Here is a 20,320-nt window from a genome sequence, read left to right on the forward strand (position 1 = left end):
CCATTTTCCATGCCCCAGTCCTGATATAATCAAGCTGATGTTGGAACTGGGCCTGCCCTTTGGAACTCCCTCCCACTGCATACCGGGCAGGTGCATCCTCTATTGTCTTTCTGGCTCCTTCTAAATACATTCCTCTTTCAACAAGCTTTCTAAAATCTTTATTCTAGTCAATATGTGTTTTGAATTAGAATGCAGTTTATGTGTGTGCTGCTGTTGTTTTAAAATGTTTTAATGCTTTTAATTGTTTTACAAAATTGTTTTTATGCATGTAAGACACACTCCCACAAACGTGTGTGTGTGTGTGTGTGTGTGTGTGTGTGTGTGTGTGTGCACGTGTTGCTATATTGTAAATTGCTTTGGGATTCCTCATGGGAAGTGATTCATAAATGAAATAGATCACCATCAGCGTTTGTCAGGTCTGCCTTGGGTTGCTCACTAGTAATCAGGCACGAGTCCGAACTGTCTTTTAACAGTTTTATTGCACTAAGCTATTTACAAGCAGAGAGCTGAAAAAAAACATGACTGTATCAGTCGCTAGCAGAATCCGGGAGTGCCGGTTTCCGGCTACGACCCCAACAAAGGAATTTCGGCATACCCAAGCGCCTCCTCCCCTGTCTCCTTTTGACCCCCTTACGCAACTGGGGTGACGGAAGAGGCGTGCTCCCCTCTGAGCGAATGTCATGGGACGCACTGGGGCTCCCAGCAACATCCCCAAGCCGCTGCCTCTCCAGACTGCTTGTTCCCTGCCCCTCCCCGCCGGAGGAGGAGTCGCTCTGCCCGCTTGGAGAGGTCTCGCTGCTGAGGTGGTGCCCGGGATCTCTATACATCAAAGACACTTCCCGGTGGGCTGAGGGCAGTTCCCTGACAGCGTTGGATCTGTACTGAGGGTTACCAACCTTTTTGGCCAGTGGGCATGAAGCTTAGCACTCCTTTCTGTGTTAATTGTTTCTGGGGGGGGGGAATCCATTTGCATTCTACTTGATATGCATTCTACTTGAGAAATATGCATTCTACTTGAGAAACAGATGCTCTGCCATTGAGCGGTAGTTCAACAGCACCTGGAGAACATCAGCTGGGGAGGAGTGGAAGCTGGGCCAAATGGGGGTGGGGATCACACAGTGTTCCAGATCTGAGCCTGTGGTGGAGGTGGAGGCAGGAATGAAGTCCAGCACTCAAGACATTTCAAGCGTATGTCACTCACGGCTGGTGTTGTTGTTTCTTTAGTCCCCAGGCTACATAGCAGAGATCAGCCAGTCTCTCATGAACCATTGCACGGAGAATCTGCAGAGAAGCGCCTGCAAAGACCTCTTCAGCACCTGCGTGCAGTGAGTGCCAGGCCCTGGGGAGATGGGTGGGTAGTGGCGGGCGGATTTCGTTCCTTGACACTACAGTACTACGGCCATGTTCATATCAAACCACGGTTTATTGTGATGCCCAGATGCACTCACTGGGGCTTGCTGCAACTTTCTTAGCAGGCTGAGACAGGCAAGGACCGAACTGAATTTCTTTGTCGATTAATTCCCAGTTGGGCAGGAGCTCTGTTGATCTTGATGGCAAGCACCAAGCACATGTAGACGTGGGTACAATCTGTACCACCGGCTCTGGGAGTTGCGACTCCGTTTCGTCAGCCCGTCTCCAAGCCTTGAAGAGTCGGCCCAATCTTAATTTGTGTCTTTTTCACAGGCACCTACACGAGTACCTCAGTGGAGCTCCTTTCACAAACTACCAGGACAGCATGTATTTTGACAGATTCCTCCAGTGGAAGTACCTGGAGAGGTAAGGTGGTGTTCTTCATTGTGGTGTAGTGGTTAAAAGCGGTAGACTCGTAATCTGGTGAACCGGGTTCGCGTCTCCGCTCCTCCACATGTAGCTGCTGGGTGACCTTGGGCTAGTCACACTTCTATGAAGTCTCTCAGCCCCACTCACCTCACAGAGTGTTTGTTGCGGGGGAGGAAGGGAAAGGAGAATGTTAGCCGCTTTGAGACTCCTTCGGGTAGTGATAAAGCGGGATATCAATTCCAAACTCTTCTTCTTCTTCTTCTTCTTCTTCTTCTTCTTCTTCTTCTTCTTCATCACCCAAAATCCCTCTTGTTCCTTTGCCAAACTGATGCTCACCTGAATGGAGTTTGCATGTACTTTGTTGTTTCAGGCAGTCAGTGACCAAAGACACCTTCAGGCAATACCGGATCCTTGGCAAGGGAGGCTTCGGAGAGGTAGGGAGGTGCATGGCAGCCACCGGGGCTGCTTCTGGTGTGGGGCATTGCAGAAAGCTTTAGGCTCCCGAAGGCGCAGGATACATGATTATCATATATTTGACCATGCTTAAAACACTGGTGTTGTTATTACTTTTAGTTATGTATTTATTGATATCCTGCCTTTCCCCCTAAAAATGACATCGTGCCCCAAATCACTCCGAGTGAAACAAAAGGACCACATCACACGCTGTATGCCAGCACCTAGAACTGCGGACTGTGGCGGTTCGCTCAACCTGCACAGGTCCCCTAGACGTTTAACGGTCCGTTGATACCTGCGCTCACCACTTTGTTAATTAACCGCTGCCACCAACCAGTCTGTCTGGTATTTACTTCACTCATTTCAGTCAAGGAGAATATTGGAACAAAACTGTTTTATTTGAAGTTTAGTACATAAGCATGTGGTTTCTGAATAAACAGTTCTTTCTTGGTTGTGTTCTTGTTAACAACAGTGCCCAACGATTTCTCCCACCCCTGTTCCTACTCCTTCCCTAGTCACTTTCCTTCCAACCTCTCAATACCCACAACAAGTCCCCAAGACAAAGACCCTGACAAAAGACAAGACCCAAAAGACCCCCTTCCTTCCCTGGGAGAGGTTTATAAAGCCCACATAACTCCGCCCCCTAAAGGTTCTTACTGGTTATTGCTTTTAACTCCTTCTATGCCAATCCTAAGTTTGGGTGATCGCCACATGGACCAACAACTCTTTGATTTTAAAAGCAGCTTTAGGGGGCTCCCTTCAATTCTTCCCCTGTCGGCCGTTTTCTTGTTCCAAATCACTCTCCCTTGCAGGTTTTAAAATGCAGATTTGCAGAAACATTGGAGGGGCGATTCAGAGGAAGGAAAGAAGGATGTGCCCCTTTCCACCTCTCCTTTTTACTTCTGAAGTGATTTTCATCAAGCTACACTTACCTGTACACAGCAGTTGCATGTACGATGTGCACTTTTGCCAGATAGTACTCTGATGGGGTGGGGGGGCAGGGGAGGCATGAGTTTCTTGCTGCATCTGACTGTGAAATTTGGGGGGGGGGACTTCTAGGAGCTTCCCCTGCACTTTGCACCCACATTTGAAGGGGATTGTTTTCTGAGTCCTGGTGCAGGACTTGGTGGTTTGCTCATGTGCCTTGAAGGGATCTGCAAGGAGGGAAGGAGTCTTATTCTTACTGAGTCTCCCTGGAACACCTGACATCTGGAATAAAGCATACTCTGGAGGTTCAAGTGTAAACAGGGTTCCCCCTGGCTGACTGTTTTTCTTCAATGAGTGCCATTGCCTTGTCTGAGCACGTTTGGATCTCTACCCAAATCCGTCTGCCCTGCCATGCCCACTTTCTACCTTGTCCTCAGGTTTGCGCTTGTCAGGTGCGGGCGACAGGGAAGATGTACGCCTGCAAGAAACTGGAGAAGAAGCGCATCAAGAAGCGGAAAGGAGAGGCCATGGCTCTGAACGAGAAGCAGATCCTGGAGAAGGTCAACAGCCGGTTTGTGGTGAGTGTGTGCCTGGCATGACGCTGATATCCCACACGCGTCCAAGACTGGCTGCTTGCAGGCCGCCTTCCTCCGACTCCTGCCCTGCAGTCTTCATGAGCTTCCCTGATGTCCATTGCTGATGCTCACCGGGGATGCCTCATATAAGAGGAATCTCCCAAGTTCAAAGACAGCACGTCTGCAAAAGGTGGTAGAGCTCATGTTTTGCATGCAAAAGATACGAAGTTCAAGCCATGGTAACTCGAGCTAGGGCTGGGTAAAAACTCCAATCTGAAACCCTGGAGAGCCACTTCCTTGTCAATGCAGACCACGTAGGGGTTGCAAGCTGCTTGCAGTTGTTGTTGTTCAGTCATTCAGTCATGTCCGACTCTTTGTGACCCCATGGACCAGAGCACGCGAGGCACGCCTATCCTTCACTGCCTCTCGCAGTTTGGCCAAACTCATGTTAGTAGCTTCGAGAACACTGTCCAACCATCTCATCCTCTGCCGTCCCCTTCTCCTTGTGCCCTCCATCTTTCCCAACATCAGGGTCTTTTCTAGCGAGTCTTCTCTTCTCATGAGGTGGCCAAAGTACTGGAGCCTCAACTTCAGGATCTGTCCTTCTAGTGAGCACTCAGGGCTGATTTCTTTGAGAATGGATAGGTTTGATCTTCTTGCAGTCCATAGTTGACCAACTTACATGTAGCTTGGTGGCATAATCCTCTGCTGAATGCTGCTGGAAAACAGCTGATTCACACTCCTCAGCTGGTTCCAGGGGTGTGTTTGCGGTGTTAGGGGAGGGATATTACCTCTGGTGGGGGGCACATTGTGCTCCTTCTGGGGTAATTTGTTCACCTTTGGTCCCCATCCTGCACTCAGCTATGACCTGTGGCTCCTAGAAGCTGTCAGCATGCAACAGCGGCCACTGGCCCCACCATGGAACAGCTTCAACTGGCCGGCTACATCAGGTGAGGGTAGCCAATGGGTCACAAAGCTTTGGTGAGTTAGGGACCTTCCCCTGCATGCAAAGACAGGCTCCCATGGACCGAGTGGACAAGGCCAAGAGTGGTTCCAGTGGTCAAGAAGGCATGCTGTAGAGGGGACAGGTGGGGCTTTGTCAGCCTGGGAAAGGAGTCCGTCTAGGAGAAGGAAAACTCTGAACCTGAACTCTAATCTTCAGGAGGAACAGGTGGGTAGCCGTGTTGGTCTGCCATAGTCAAAACAAAATAGAAAATTCTTTCCAGTAGCACCTTAGAGACCAACTCAGTTGGTCTCTAAGGTGCTACTGGAAAGAATTTTCTATTTTGTTTCTTCAGGAGGAAAAAGGCTAAGAAGTAAACTCTACACAATTTGGAGTCCCAGAGTTAGTTGGATTGTGCCTTGTACACCTCCTTCTGTTAACTCTAGCCAAGCTGGTGCCAAATGTATTGTTTTGCTTTCCTTTGGGCCACATCAGCTAGACCGGGGGGGGGGGGGTGTGTCTTGTCCTCGACCTCCATACACACTGCCCAGGTTTGTGCCTGAAGTTGGTCACTTTGGTGCTGTTAATGCAGCCGTTTGACTTCATCCCTAAATACTTCATCCCTGGAGGCACACGCCACTGTCTCTCAAGACAGATGGCTGCCAACAACTGTTTCCAGCACCAGTCTGCTGGGAACCAGAGGGATGGATGTCATGGGACTTCTGACATCCCACAGTGGCTCCCCACTGGAAGGAGCCGAGGATCGCATTAATCTGTGCACCTCTCAATTCTCTCCTGCATCAGTCAACTGGCCAGCAGCTAAATCGCTGCGATCCCATTAAGCACCTCCTCTCCCCTGACTGGACCAGTAGGTGGCAGCAAGGCACAGTGTGATCTCAGTGCAGCAGGAGAGGGGTGGGTTTAAACCTCTGCATCCCAGCATGGTGAGATGGGGGAAAGGGCGAGTGGGACGAGATTGTGTATATGGGGAAGGTATGTCCAGGCCCTTCCCACTGCTGGATGTTGCCTATGACCCACTGCCTGCTGATGCTTTGCCCCCCCAGGGGCAAAAATGGTGTCAACAATTGAGCTAGCTGGACCAGTGGTCTCACATTGCTCAAGAAAGCTTCTGCTCCTAAGCCACTGAATGCCACTGGGAGGCATACAGCGAAGATGGGCTGTTCCCTCCATGCCTTGCTTCCTGGTGGGATCTGGTTGGCTTGAAACAAGACGGTGGGATGTTTTTGGCCTGATCCAGCAGGGCTCTTCTTCTGCTGCATGCCCACAGGTGAGCTTAGCCTACGCCTACGAGACCAAGGATGCCCTCTGCCTGGTCCTCACCATCATGAACGGAGGCGACTTGAAGTTTCACATCTACAACATGGGCAACCCCGGCTTTGACAACGAGCGGGTCACTTTCTACGCTGCAGAGATTTGCTGCGGCCTCGAGCACTTGCACCGGGAGGGCATCGTGTACAGGTAAGAGAGAAGCCGTCATGCTCCTCAGGCTCCCGGAAGGCGAGGAATCTAGGGAGAGCCTGGGAGCAGGGCGAAGGCAAGGGTGGGAGAGGCCTTTCTCATAGCATTGCTGACACAGGGCAGGATGGAGAATCCCTCCGTGTCCTTTGCACGTGTGGCTGGAGGGTGAAAAGTGTCAGCCCAGGCAAGCCTGGCGTATTGGTCCGTGTCTCTCTGGTTGCATTTTGAACCTGATTAACCGTCTATGTCCTTGTAAATGTGTTTGTGGGAGGGGGGCACGTTATTGATTTGGTTTGTTCGTGTTTTTATTACATTTTTTGTGTTTTCATTTTATATTTTTATGCTGAGATCCACCCTGAGATCTTCGGATGAAGGGCGATATACTAATACATGTACTAATACTAAATACTAAAATTAATACTAAATACTAATACTTATATCACTAATCATTTTCTCCTCCACCAACTGTTTTTCATTCCTCCTCCCACAGTCAGTCAGTGTTCTGTGTCCACTGAGCATGGTCAGTCCTCATTGGGCTGTTTTAGGGATCCCTCCCCCAGCCACATTTTTTTTTTTTGGTACTTCTCCAAACTTTGGGTTTCCCTGGTGTCAGGGTCATGTTGGAGCCTCTCACGAGAAAATCCACTTGCCAGCTGACTTTAGAGTAGTATTTATTAAATACATATTTACAGAGCAGAGCTCATTTCTCAAGGTCCGACCCCTCGCTATCAGTTGCCAGCACTGCGGAACAATGACAATCTCTCCTTCGGTGGAGCTGACCCTCTGCAACATCAGGGGCTCCCACCTCCACCTGACTATTTCTGTTTAACCCTTTCTCCTCCCTCGTTCCTCCCTTCTGCTTTCCCCAGCCTCTTGGTCGCTCCTCTCTCCCCCCCTCCCTCTGCTCCCAACCTTCTTCTGACTGTCCCGTGACATCTGGTTTTGCTGAAACCTCCCTACTGTGCTTGGGTGGTTCCATTTTGTTTCCATTAGTAGCAGCACTCACAAACTGAACAGTGGAAACAGAAAGACCCATAAGCAAAACTTTGTTCCCATATGCAGCTATAAGTTACTGAATCAAGCTTCCTCTGTCCAAAGCAGTGTTTAAATTTTGCCTTAGATCCTGGAAACTTTGAGCTTATTTCTGTACCACAAGGGCTGGACATTTTTGCTGCTCCCTTCCCTGTTCAGGATGCTAATCTCTTCTGGGGAGCTTATAATAAACTGCTCCTGAGCTGACGTAATTGTGTGAGTCTCTGCCTCATCCACCTGGGATCCACATTCTCAAATGAAAGACAATGAGGAGATTGCCAGGCGAATCTTCAGAGTGAAGACGTTCCACAGCCTTGGTGCTATTGCTGAAAACTCTCCGTCTTTCCTGCTCGCTCATTTGACCACTCATGGTGGTGGCACAAAGAGTAGGACCTCAAAAGCAGATGGATTGTGGGAGCAGCTGCTTATATCAGATATGCTGGTTTAGGACCCACTTGTACATTCCTCCCCCCCCCCCACAAATATCCTATGTGCTTGAAAGGGTTGAAGGACCTTGAACCTAGAAGTTCACCTGTCTACCTACCTCTCATTCTGAGTTGTGTCTGTATCTTTGCTGCAGAGACTTGAAGCCAGAGAACATTCTCCTGGATGATGATGGTAAGTCTTCTTCTTCTTCTTTGGTGATCCCTTGTAGCCAAGTAAGATTGTCTTCCATGAACACTGTTTTAACAGTGAGTCCGTAAGTGACTGTGGAGGCCAATTCTGGATCCACACGTCTTTCCACAGTGGGGACATAGGTTTCCGGATAGATCGTGGTGAAGGTTTGCCAAGCATGCCGTCCTCTTAGCACGTTTCTCCCTTTCGTCCTGAGTTCGAGCGTCTTCAAAGCACATGGCACCTTTGGTAAAGGCTGTTCTCCAACTGGAGCGCTCGCAGGCCAGTGTTTCCCAGTTGTCGGTGTTTATACTGCATTTTTAAAGATTTGCCTTGAAAGAGTCTTTAAACCTCTTTTGTTGAGAACTGGATGCTGAGGCTGCCCTCTGAGGCTCTGGGTCCCAATTTGCTCGCTGCTTGCTTATGTGGCTCACACCGTGACCTCTACCTCCACTTTCCCTCTTATTCCCTAAAGGTCATATCCGGATCTCAGATCTGGGGCTGGCCATCAAGATTCCAGAAGGAGACACCATCCGTGGCCGTGTAGGAACTGTTGGCTACATGGGTATGTAGTCAAGGAAAATCTCAGATCTCCTTGCCCTGTGGAGGAGTCGGCTCAGTCCTCTTGGGGTAGCTTTACAAACTCCTTCTTGCTGAAAGCAGAAGGCAATCTTACCATACAAGGAGCCTTGGTGGGTGGGTTGCAGTTTAAGGCAATGAGATTGAGGAGACCTGAATTTAAGGCCTGCATGAATCCAGGGTTCGGTCAACACATTTTGAGGGGGAGAATGGTCTTAGTCAAAGGCCTTCCCCATCACTGGCTTCCTGGAGAAGCCAAGGATTGAATCTGGGACATGTGCTCTTCGGCTGAGCTATTATTTGTCCCCATCTCTGACCGCCCTCCCCTCTCCAGCTCCAGAGGTGATCAACAACGAGCGCTACTCCTTCAGTCCAGACTGGTGGGGGCTCGGCTGCCTCGTCTACGAGATGATCGAGGGCCAGTCACCGTTCCGCGCCCGCAAGGAGCGGGTGAAGAGGGAGGAAGTGGAGAAGCGGGTTCAGGAGGACCAGGAGCAGTACTCGGACAAGTTCTCTGAAGACGCCAAGGCCATCTGCAAGGCGGTGAGCTGGGGAAAGTGAGAGGCTGTGCCAAAGCTCTGTAGAATCAGAGTAGATGTCCTGGGGTGGGTGCAAGGGATTGTGGGAGGCAGGGTTGCAGCTTGCCCTACTCTTAATGGAACTGTTTGTCCACTGGTGCCTGCCAGAGCCCAACCCTGCAGGAGTTTTCAGGGCAGACAGTGTGAAGCTTTTGTTTCTATATGGACTTTAAAGGAAAGGAGAGGGAACTGTAGCAAAATATTTCCGTATGGAGTGCTTCTCTCCAGGTCTTCAGCAACTCCAGCACATTCCTCTTTTTCTGCCCCCACCCAACAGCCTGTTAGTCCTCCTCACTAGGTTATTTTGGAGGGGAGTTGACCACTTTCCCTTATGTGTTTCTTTACTTCCTAAATATTATTTTTTTTTGGCGGGGGTATGTCTACAAACCTATGAGCTCCCCCAACGCTGCTGGTCCCTCTCTCTGGTCCATGGAGATTGCCATTTTGGCTACATGTAGATAGGCACTTGCTACCTAAACATCAGAAACCGGATCCTGAAATGCAGTTGGGGCAGCCTCTTGTCCTACGCCTCAAGAAAGGCAGAACCCTGTTAGGAGTGTGTGCACAAATACTCTGTTGTTGTTGTTGTTGTTGTTGTTGTTGTTGTTGTTGTTGTTGTTGTTGTTGTTGTTTGATGTCCTCTCCCTCCACCCTATCTTACCCAGCAGTGATGTTTACTGGGATGCAACATTCCAATCTGGATGTTTGAGGCCAGACTCTGCCAATAACTCCCTGGCTAGGGGCAGGATGGGGAGGCATCAGGGGAATAAAAAAACCTAAACCAAACATAGGCAAGGGCCTTTTTGAAACAGAAAATGTTTTTTACAAGCTGCCTAAAATGGGAAAAGGAATCATTTGTGTATTTAATAAATTTAAGTATTGCCCTTCAAGCGGAAAGTAGTTTACAATGAAAGATACACAATCATTTTAAAGGGTTAATAGATTAGATGGATGCTGGAACAGACAGTCTGATCCACCAAGTCTCATCTTACCTTGCCTTCGTTCTGTTTCTCGCTTCTCCCGGTCCTTCACATACTGTTCAGCTCCCATCAGCCCCAGCTTGTGTGACCAATGGTCGTTGGCGATGGGAGTTGTAGTGCAGCAACATCTGGAGGGCAACAGGGCAAGAGCCACAGCTTCTACCTGGCCATTTTCATGGCCAATGGAAAGTTTCTCCTCCGTGATCTTATGAGTAGAGCATTGGTCAAGAGGTGGGGAGTGCTCCTTTGCCTTAGGAACATAGTCAGACTACTGGTCCACCTAGTTCAGGATTGTCTACACTGAATGGTAGCAGCTTCCCTAGGGCAGGAGTGTCTTGCAGCCTGACCTGGAGATGTCTGGAATTGAACCCAGGACCTTCTGCATGCAAACACAATGCTCAGCCACTGAGCTGTGGCCTCCCCACGGCCCTTATGTGTGATTTAGCAGCCTAACTTTCACAGCACACCACACCCCTCCCTGCTCTTGTGCTTTCACTTACTGATCGTGGCACCTTTCTGCCTCCCCAGCTCCTGACCAAGGACCCCAAGCAGCGGCTTGGAGGGAAGGGAGACGAGGCCGTCGAGGTGAAGCAGCACCCTTTCTTCAAGACGATCAACTTCAAGCGCCTGGAAGCTGGGATCATGAAGCCCTCCTTTGTGCCAGATGTAAGTGCAGGCCAAAGTAGGTCATGGCTGGTTCACGCATGAGTCCTTTCCAGAATAAGCTTGTGGAGAGGAAGAGGGAGCAGGTGCTCAGGTGCTGCTCCCACTCCTGACCTTGACACATGTACCGCAGAAGGCCTAAGTGGCCTTTGATAAGGTTATCTTAAGGGTCACCTGCCCAGGCCTTAAGATTATCATCAAGGGCCTTGCTTTCTCTCTTGGTCGCTGAGGAAGCAGAAGTTGCTTAAAGACCTCAGTCTTCCATTTCTAAGATGTCTCTGTTTCCCTAAGAGTTGGTTCTCTGGCCTAGCCTTACCAGGCTTCTGTGACATCACAGCAGCTCATGGGATATGGCACCTTAAGCCATTTAATGTCACACAAGCCATTGACAGCTTGATACTTAAGATCTCGAGACTGGAAACTTAGCTGAAGCTCCATCTATCTAACCAACAGCCCCGAGCCGTATACTGCAAAGACGTGCTGGACATCGAACAATTTTCCACTGTGAAGGGTGTCAACTTAGACCAAACCGACAATGACTTCTATGCCAAATTTGCCACTGGCAGCGTCTCCATTCCATGGCAGAACGAGGTGAGGAATTGGGCTGCGGGTGGGAGGGGAAGGGACGGCACCGACGACAGAGGTGAGAGAGGAGACTGACTATTGGGGTTAAATAAAAAACACCCAGTCACCTTGTCTTTAAAGACAGCCATTGGCCTACCTTCCCAAAGCCACTGGCTATCCCCCCAAATGCACGTTCATGGGGGCTATATCTGGCAAACATTTACTTTAAAAGTCTCTCCTTTAAAAGGGCTGAGAAAGCTCCCTGAGCTTGATTCCTATGCTGCAGAAGGCAGCTGTTGGCTCTGGGCTTCATGACCATGAGGGGAGCTCAGGATAAGGCAGTGACATATATTGGGCAATGGTGGTTTAGGGTGGGTTAAGCTGCCATCCCTGCTTTGAGGATCACAATACAGAAGTGTCAGGAATTTAACCAGGAACCTTCTGCAAGGGAGATGTTCTACCGCAGAGCTGCCGGGGCTGTTTCCCACTGTTGCCAGCAGGGGTGTCCAACTCTGTCTGGGGAAAGCTAACCCAAGGGAGCCTTGGCAGATAAGCCTGAGGAGTGGTGTCGCCCAGCCCCGGTCTCCACTTCCAGATGTTGCTGTTTTAGCTGACCACCTCCACCACCAATGGCATCCTCTTCCTCTTCTCTCTAGATGATCGAGACAGAATGCTTTAAAGATTTAAACACCTTTGGACCAAACGGCACCCGCTCCCCTGACCTGGACTGGAAGCAACTCCCCGACCCACCCAAGCGTAGCCTCTTGCAGAGGCTCTTCCGACGTAACGTAAGGCACACCACCCTTTCGCTCCCTCTGACTCCTTGCTCTTTTCTTGCCACCTCTCTCCACTAGGGATGGGGCAGGGGAGGGGGAAGAAAAATCCGGTTTGCATTTTCAGCAGGACTCTACCTGATTAGCCCTTCCTGAAACAGCACGCAAACCGAAGCACAGCGATCCTTTGAAATTCATACTTGTGGTGCACCTCCCTGACCCACAGAATGCGTACATTAGGGGGAAGCGGGAATAACAGTGCAGGTGTTAGTGAAGATAACAAACAGAAATATAGTACATTGGGGGAAATTGATTGCACAGATGTGTGAATTGGGCAGAAATAAATAAATACTAGCTAAATACTAGCTAAATAAATAAGGAAAACTAGCTGTCAGGCATAGGCTGGATCTACACTGATCTTCCAAACATTAGAAATATAACATTCTATAACGTTTAATGGCAGTTTCCCTCAGTGCACTATGGTGTCACATTTTAATAACACGTTCTTAACGTTCTGTCGGGAGTAGCCCAGCTACTCACGAGGAGAGGGAGAAAGGAAGCCCTGCTCAGGAGCAGGGCAGGGAGAGCTGCTCTTCAAGGGAAGGAAGCTCACGAAGCTATAGGGAACCCAAGCCCCTTTTGCAAATGGACTCCTCCTCCTCCTCCTCATTCAGCTGATCACCGGAATTGTCTCCAAGCAAGGGAGCGGAGCAAGGGCTCCGTGACACTGCTGAAAGACCCAGCACCACCAGCCAGACTAGATCGGACAGAAGCTCACAGCTTCCGACACAGGCACAGCGCAGGAGGGTTAGAGGACCCAGGAGACATCGTTTCACGGTGCTGAAAATCTGGTGTTGGGCAGGGAGCCGAAGGAATGTACTTCCGGATTCTGATAGTGATTGAACGGTCATGTTTTTGACTATCTCCGCTTGTAAATAGCAATGCTTAATAAATAGCTTCAGTTTTTCTAAAGAGGCTCTGTTGTTACTCATGAGCAGTACTGGGGAAGATCCTGACACGTTCTAAACGACGAGTGCAGATCTGCCCCTAGTCTAGCTCAGGGTTTCCCAAACTTGGGTCTCCCTAGTTAGTAGGACTAGTGGTCAGGGGAAGTTTGGGAAACCCTGGTCTAGCCTATGTAATTCTTATGCCTAGCCTATGTCTTTTGTTGTTGTTCAGTCGTTCAGTCGTGTCCGACTCTTCGTGACCTATGCCTATGTCTAGCCTATGTCTAGTCTAACCTATATGTATATTCGTTTAATTTTTTTAATGGAGAAGCATTGTCTCAAGAATGTCTTCTCCTGAATTTGGAGGTGCACAGAGGTTTACTCGCCTCAATGAAAACTTGGCCTAAGAGTTGACGAATATTGTTTTTCTGGTAGAGAGGCTCCAACCCACTGGCGGCGCACGTGCTCAGCTTGCAGAGGTTCCGGCTTCTATCCTCGGCTCCCCCAGTTAAGGGGGAACCTTTTAGCTGAAGTTGAGCCCGGAACCTTCCGCTTGCAAAGCATGCCGTTTACCACTGACCTGTGATTTGTCCCCTGTCTCAGCCCTTGGGCCAAATTCACAGCCTGAGAACCTAAGAACAGTCCCGCTGCTGAATCAGGCCAATGGCTCCTGTGGTCCAGCATCCTATTGTCTTAAGGGGCCGTGCAGATGCTGGCGGGAAGCCTGCGGAGCTAGGCCCGAGTGCAGCAGCCAGCACTTTCCCCGCTTGCGATTCCTAGCAAGTCGTATTCATTATATGTGATGCAAACCGTGTGGGTAAAGGTGAAGATGGCAGTGGCAGGGTGGGTCTCCGTCCCTCAGAGACCCCTCCAGTATTCCTGTGCATTCTGAGACAGCCTTTGCCAGTGTTGGCATGCATGCACCTGAATGGCTCTCCCCAGTGCTTCCCCCCCTTAAAAAAAACTGTTTAGGGGTGCTCTCATTCCATCTGAGGAAACACTGTGACAGGAAATGAAAATTCACCGTGCTAAAGAAGAAACTTTTTTTTTTTTTAAAGTTTCTTCTCTCATTAGATTCACAAAATGTTTAGGGGTATACATACGCTTGCGTCTCACCAGAAAAAAAAGCACAGGCTCTCCCTAAAGCACGCCTCTCGTCTCTGCTTCCTTCCCCACAGCCAAGTGACTTCACCATCAGCGCCAACGCAAACTCCAACCTGTCGGCGGCTCCCTCGCCAGCCCGGCCCACAGCACAGGCTCCCTCCTGACCCAGAGGGCCCCTGGAGCCACCACTTGTCCTGTGCCTTCTCAGGGTTGCCTTCGGCACAGCGCTGATACCAGGGCTGGACTCTACTACTGGCTAGGAGGTGGGGCCACACAGCCTTCCGACCAGCAGGATGGGCAGAGCAGCAGCAACAAGCCTTTGGCGCCTCCTGGTGCTGACATGGACTGACACGCCCTCGGGGATCCCTGAGGATGACTCGGTTACCCCAAAACCAGGCTGCTCCCTACCAGGGTCTTCCCCCTTTGCCCTCCGCCCTCCAGTTGCTCAGAGTACCCATCCCCGCCTCATGCTCTGTTCTCTCCATCTCGGCTCCTACCACAACTCATTAGAGACTACAGGTGTGGCTGGGAGGGGGGGGGGTTCTGTTCCTTGGAGATTGTGAAGCCCAAAAATGGGAAGAGAGAGAGAGGCAGAGACAGAAAGAGTGAGAAAGAAGAGGAACGTCATCTGGTCAAAGCTGAAGACTTCTTGCTGTTCCACTGGCCTTTGTTTGTGGAGCTGGAAACTCGGCATGCCAAACGGAGACACACACAAAGGTGTGTGTATCAAATGACGGGTTTGTTTTCGTTTATGGAGCATTTTACGGGAATCCCACACTCTGGAGACAACTCTGGAGCCTGGGGCTGTGTGCCAAAGGGGGACAAAGACGCATGAAGAGCACTCTCGGTTCCCGTTTGGAGGCATCAATGGGAGTACAAAGGATCAGCATTAAAACTGGTGGAGGGAGCACCGTGCCGAGAGTAGCTGTGGACGGCACATCAGGCCGGATAACGTAACAGGCCATCAACATTTCCAGACGTCACTTTTAACCCCAACCTGCAACACGAAAGGACTCCTTTTTCATTTTCCCTTACGGAATCTCCTCCACTGACTTTCCTTCTCCACTCTTTTCTTCTTGTCTCTCTCACTGTCTCCCATTTCTCCTTCTCTGTCTCCTGTCAAAACGAGGTTGTGATACTGCTTGTTAACACACCTAGATTCGGGTCTCAGCCCAACATCTGAATGCCAATGAATTAACTGATTGCAGGTTGATTGTGTTTGTGTGTGTTTTACAGCCCAGTCCTGTCTGGGTTTCCCCAGAAGAGAAGCCTGCTCTAAACATGTAGCAGGATGAGGTGAGGAGGAAATGACAGGTGGTTGATAATATTCTTGAATGCTGTGCTACATTTAATTAAACATAACCCACCCACCATCTCCCGCAAATAGAAAATTAGCACAGCAAGAAGAGGATTGGATTAGAACCTTTGTCTCAGATGTGCTTCTTTTCTACTTGCATGAAGGGTTTGGGCGGGCGGGTTTCACCACAGGGGGACATAAGTCAATGGCATCTGAAGTGGCACAGCCTACTTGACCACCTCAGGATTCCACCAGCTTGTTCTGTTATAGGTTTAAAATGGGCCTGGGAACTGATTTACTTTGTGCAACTGACCTGATCACGAGTTTCTCTTCTCTCCCACCCCTGCATGTAGTAAGCTAGCACATCAGTGAGCGAGCAAGTGTTCAGAAGAGGGCAAACAACTGTGTGAGATGCAGGTGCCCCACCCACCCTGCCGCCTGACCTGCTCTCCAAGTGAGCAAGCAGCGAGCCAAGCAAGAAATCGAAACTTCCACACACACCTTGCTTGCTTTCCCTCTGTGGGGGTGGGGGGGCAAGTTGGGCCCAGAGAGAGAGAGAGAGAGAAGCCACAAAAGTTCAGTCCAGGGGCCAACAGAGTACATGGATTCTGTCAGAGGTAAAAGCTGGGATATCCCCCCCAAAAAAGCTAGAATACTGTATCCAAATAACTTTAACCAGTGTTTTTTTCTATTAAAAAAAATGTTTAGGGGTACTCTCATTTTCCTACTCATATTGAAATACCGTCCCTCAATGAGGCCAAACTTAGATTCACAAAATGTTCAGGCGTATGGGTACCCCTGCAACCCCCCCTCCCAGAGAAAAAGCACTGACTTTGCAATTAGTGGACCAGATCCATTGCAATTAGTAGATCAAAGTTAAGCATATCCGTTATTTTTAATGGGTCTGCTCTTAGTGGCATTCTAACACTGAATACCACTGCAGAGCCTTTGCTTTCTGCAACAGCTTGCAAGGGGACCAGATCCAGTGCGTTGTGCCTGAGGCCACTGATTTTTGCGAAGGCCGAGGGAAGATAGATCTATTTAGCCTCAGATAAACCCAGAATTTCTGCTCTTTATCTTATCGTTTTGCTGTTTTGTGACCTGCTGTGCAAAGGGCCTGCTCCAAGTGTGGGGCTCGGTTTCACCCCACTCGCTTAGCAACAGATCTGGCCTTGGGGCAGGAAGGACTTTCCGAGTAAAGTGCCAGGGAGAGGGTGCCAGCTCCCCGGCAGTTAGCCTTGGGCACAGGAGCTGTGCTCTGGTTTTTCAGAGTGGCTATCTCCCTGCTGCAAAATGGGGGGGGGGGGGACGACAACAGAATCACTATCTGAGGGTGGGGGGGGAAGCTGGGGTGCTGCAGAGACTGTGAGCTTTCCCATTTTTTATTTAAATTAGAAAAGCAAAGATCACACATGCACTGAAACCTCAAACCGTGGCAAACCCCAACAGAAAGATTGCATCTTAAATGCCCAGGCACCTGTGGGGGTTTTTGGTGCTGGAAATGCAGAGGCAATGGGGTCCTATAACACCCCCTGCAAGCAAAACTTCCCCCTCCAAAAGCTGATTGCTTGGGTCAGTTCTGTGCGGTTCAGCCCTTGGAGGTGGAGCAGCAGGCTTCAACCTTGCGTGGTTATTAAAATGTGCAAGTTTGGGTGCCTTGAGATCAGACTTTCCCTCTAAAGTAAAAACAAAATAGAAAATTCTTTCCAGTACCACCTTAGAGACCAGCTGAGTTTGTTCTTGGTATGAGCTTTCGTGTGCATGCACACTTCTTCAGAAGTGTATCTGAAGAAGTGTGCATGCACACGAAAGCTCATACCAAGAACAAACTCAGCTGGTCTCTAAGGTGGTACTGGAAAGAATTTTCTATTTTGTTTCGACTATGGCAGACCAGCACGGCTACCCACCTGTAACTGCCTCTAAAGTAAGGCTGGCTCTCCTTCTTTTGGCTATCTCTCCAGGGGTAATGGGGATGCAAACAGGTTATTGCCCTCTCCTGACTTATCAAAGGAGGGGGCTGTTTGCATCCCCACCAGGATGTTCTCTGCTTTATCCCCCCCCCTTTTTTTTCTTGCTGCCCCTGCCAAAATCAGTGCAATCTTCGGAGTGGGGGAGAAAAAATTGCATTAAGCCAGCTGACTGGGGGTTAGCCACCCCTGCTTTGGAGTTTGCTCTCAAATGAGTCAGTTTATAGCAGCTGTGGTCCTCCAGATGTTGGTCTTCCTTTGGTCCTCCAGATGTTGCTGAACTACAACTCCCATCGTTGTTGGTCATACTTGCCAGGACTGATGGGAGTTGTAGTCCAGCAACATCAGGTGGGTTCAGAGGTTCCCTACACCTGATGTAGCTTCTGCAGTTTAAAAAGCAGTTTAATCTGCGATGCACCTGCTGGACAGCTGTCCTCCAGGGATGACGTAGCAGTTGCAAGGGTTGGACAAGGGGACCTTGAAGGTCCTTTCCAACTTTTTTGTTCCAACACGGACTCGCCACGGGGCAAACGTTTGCATGCGTGAGCGCAGGAGTTGTGGTGAGAGGGTCCAGATGCACACCCCACATTCCTAGATTGTAGCATAACTGCCCTAAACTCAGGTAGATTACCCTTTGTTGTAGCTAGGAGGAACAAGCCTGCGGCTTTTATCTGGCGGCTTCAGCGCCATGCACACCTGTGATTCCTGCATCGGTCCGGAAATGTCACCCCCTGGTTCTAGGCTGGAATAAAGCAGAGATCAATGTGAGTTTACATAACAGAAAAGGGAAGCTCTGATCTGGGATTGTGATAGGGTGCTTTAAGGATTTTAAAAGGTGTCAGAGGTGTTTGCAGGTAGGTGCTTTAGGGTGTTTTGAGTTCCTTTCTCTTTGTATTCCTTATGGCTTCGATTCCTCTACACAACACACACACACTCTTGTGCTGAGACAGGGCCTGGATAGTTTAGGAAACCTGTTGGATGCCCTCCTCAACAGAACAACAATGCATCTTTCAGTGTGTGTCAGAAGTTGGGCATAGAAGCCCATACAGTGTCTATAAAAATGTGAGGATATGTGGTAGAATACAGTGGTGCCCCGCTAGACGAATGCCTCGCTAGACGAAAAAAAATTTCCGTCGCGAAAACCGCTATTCTGCCTTGGTGCTTCGCTAGACGAAAAATTCGCTATACGAAGACACTCGCAGAACGAATTATTTTCGTCTGGCAAGGCACCACTGTATTCCAACCAACGGGCAGCTTTCCAGACTTCTACGCCTCTCTGCCAATCACTGCCAGATTTGAGTTGGGCGGGCGGGTGGGTGGGTGTACGTATGAGAGAGAGACTTCAATTGGGATTATCATCCAAAAGAAGAAAAAATAAATGCCTTTTCTAAATTGCCAAAATGGAAAGTGTGGGTCTCTGTGGGCACCCCCTGCTGCAGAGAACAAGAAGATGTTCCAAAAGAATGCAAACAGGAGCTTATGGGGGGGGGGGCTCCCTGCATCCTGGTCCACCGTGCGATGTTCATACGTGTCAAACCTTGAGAGACACCCGCACCTCGCACATAAAGCACTCTTTAAAAATCACGGGAGAATCCTGGGAACTGCAGGTTGATAAGGCTGCTATGAATTGTAGGTCTGTGAGGTCATCAGCACCCAAAACCCCTCCTGGGATTTCTGGGGGAAACCAGGACACTTAAAGTGGAACAGGAGAGCTTTAATTGCGTGGTGTGGATGAGATCTCTTTTCTTATCTCCCCAAAATGAATTCTTGTGTGTCTGGCGATTCTCTGCACCCCAGACAGATCTCCACAAAAGGACATTGACATTTCCCCCCCTTATATTTCCATCACTCTTTCCTTTTGCATCAATGTATTTAGGGTTGGTTGTCGCAGGATATATTATTTTATTATTATTATTATTTTCCTTTTTCACTGTTTATATCTGATTCTGGTGCATTCTGGTTTACATTTTGGCTTTTTATTTTGTACAGTTGTAAATATTTGTATGTTGAATGCCTAGATGTACATTTTTAAGTTTTAAAAGCTGCAAGCCAAGCCATGTGGTCATGTTACCCAGATGTTGCAGGGATGGTTTTTTTTTCCTTTTTAATGGGGGGGGATGTTGGGGGTGGGGGAAGATTCAGCTTCTCTAAGTGAAAGGTGGGTATCACTTTATCCCAGCTGGGTGGGGAGGGAAGGGGTGAGAAAGGAAATTATATCAATGAACTGGGCTTTTTTCTTTCCTGATTTTAAAATTTCTTTACAGAACAATATATACAGTAGGGTTATTGGGGAGGGGGGTTCTCCTTGTTACTTATTCCCAGGGCTGTGTGTAATCTGCACTGAAAAGAAATAAATAAAACTGCACCAATGAAAGCTGAGTTCTGTGTGCTGGTTCGGGCAGGCAGCTTATTCACACCTGCATTCATGCCATGATTTGCGATGATCTTTTGAATCTCTGCTCATTCTCCAGACTGGGATTCCAGGAGGCATTGCCCACACATTTCGAGGTATATCTTTGCATCTAGGAGGACTACTTGTTGTTTAGTCGTTTAGTCATGTCCGACTCTTTGTGACCCCATGGACTTCTAGGAGGACTAGAAGCTTGCAATAAGGAGAATAACTGAATTCCACACCCAACCTCACTAAGGGTGCTCATGAATGGCTCCTCTTCATCCTGGAGAGAAGTGACTAGTGGGGTGCCACAGGGTTTTATCTTGGGCCCAGTCTCATTCAACATCTTTATCAATGACTTGGATGATGGGCTTGAGGGCATCCTGATCAAGTTTGCAGGTGACACCAAATTGGGAGGGGTGGCTAATACCCCAGAGGACAGGCTCACACTTAAAAATGACCTTAACAGATTAGAGAACTGGGCCAAAGCAAACAAGATGAATTTTAACAGGGAGAAATGTAAAGTACTACACTTGGGCAAAAAAAATATGAAAGGCACAAATACAGGATGGGTGACACCTGGCTTGAGAGCAGTACATGTGAAAAGGATCTAGGAGTCTTGGTAGACCATAAACTTGACATGAGTCAACAGTGTGATGCAGCAGCTAAAAAA

General features: G+C 49.1%; 1 protein-coding gene across 1 annotated transcript in view; it reads left to right on the forward strand.

Moving 5' to 3' along the window:
• The window catches only part of LOC117060279 (G protein-coupled receptor kinase 5-like), a 70,542-nt gene extending 56,088 nt beyond the window's left edge, over nucleotides 1-14,454 (forward strand). Inside the window, exons 6-17 of the mRNA XM_033172492.1 lie at nucleotides 1,225-1,325; nucleotides 1,684-1,776; nucleotides 2,150-2,213; nucleotides 3,597-3,737; nucleotides 5,966-6,156; nucleotides 7,769-7,806; nucleotides 8,279-8,368; nucleotides 8,717-8,925; nucleotides 10,469-10,606; nucleotides 11,057-11,194; nucleotides 11,824-11,955; nucleotides 14,066-14,454. Of these exons, the coding sequence (XP_033028383.1) occupies nucleotides 1,225-1,325; nucleotides 1,684-1,776; nucleotides 2,150-2,213; nucleotides 3,597-3,737; nucleotides 5,966-6,156; nucleotides 7,769-7,806; nucleotides 8,279-8,368; nucleotides 8,717-8,925; nucleotides 10,469-10,606; nucleotides 11,057-11,194; nucleotides 11,824-11,955; nucleotides 14,066-14,155 (1,425 nt within the window). The 3' untranslated portion in view covers nucleotides 14,156-14,454. The remainder of the gene's footprint in view (nucleotides 1-1,224; nucleotides 1,326-1,683; nucleotides 1,777-2,149; nucleotides 2,214-3,596; nucleotides 3,738-5,965; nucleotides 6,157-7,768; nucleotides 7,807-8,278; nucleotides 8,369-8,716; nucleotides 8,926-10,468; nucleotides 10,607-11,056; nucleotides 11,195-11,823; nucleotides 11,956-14,065) is intronic.
• The last annotated feature ends 5,866 nt before the right edge of the window (nucleotides 14,455-20,320 follow it).

Source organism: Lacerta agilis, chromosome 15 (genome assembly GCF_009819535.1).
Source record: "Lacerta agilis isolate rLacAgi1 chromosome 15, rLacAgi1.pri, whole genome shotgun sequence".
NCBI classification, from domain to species: Eukaryota; Metazoa; Chordata; class Lepidosauria; order Squamata; family Lacertidae; genus Lacerta; species Lacerta agilis.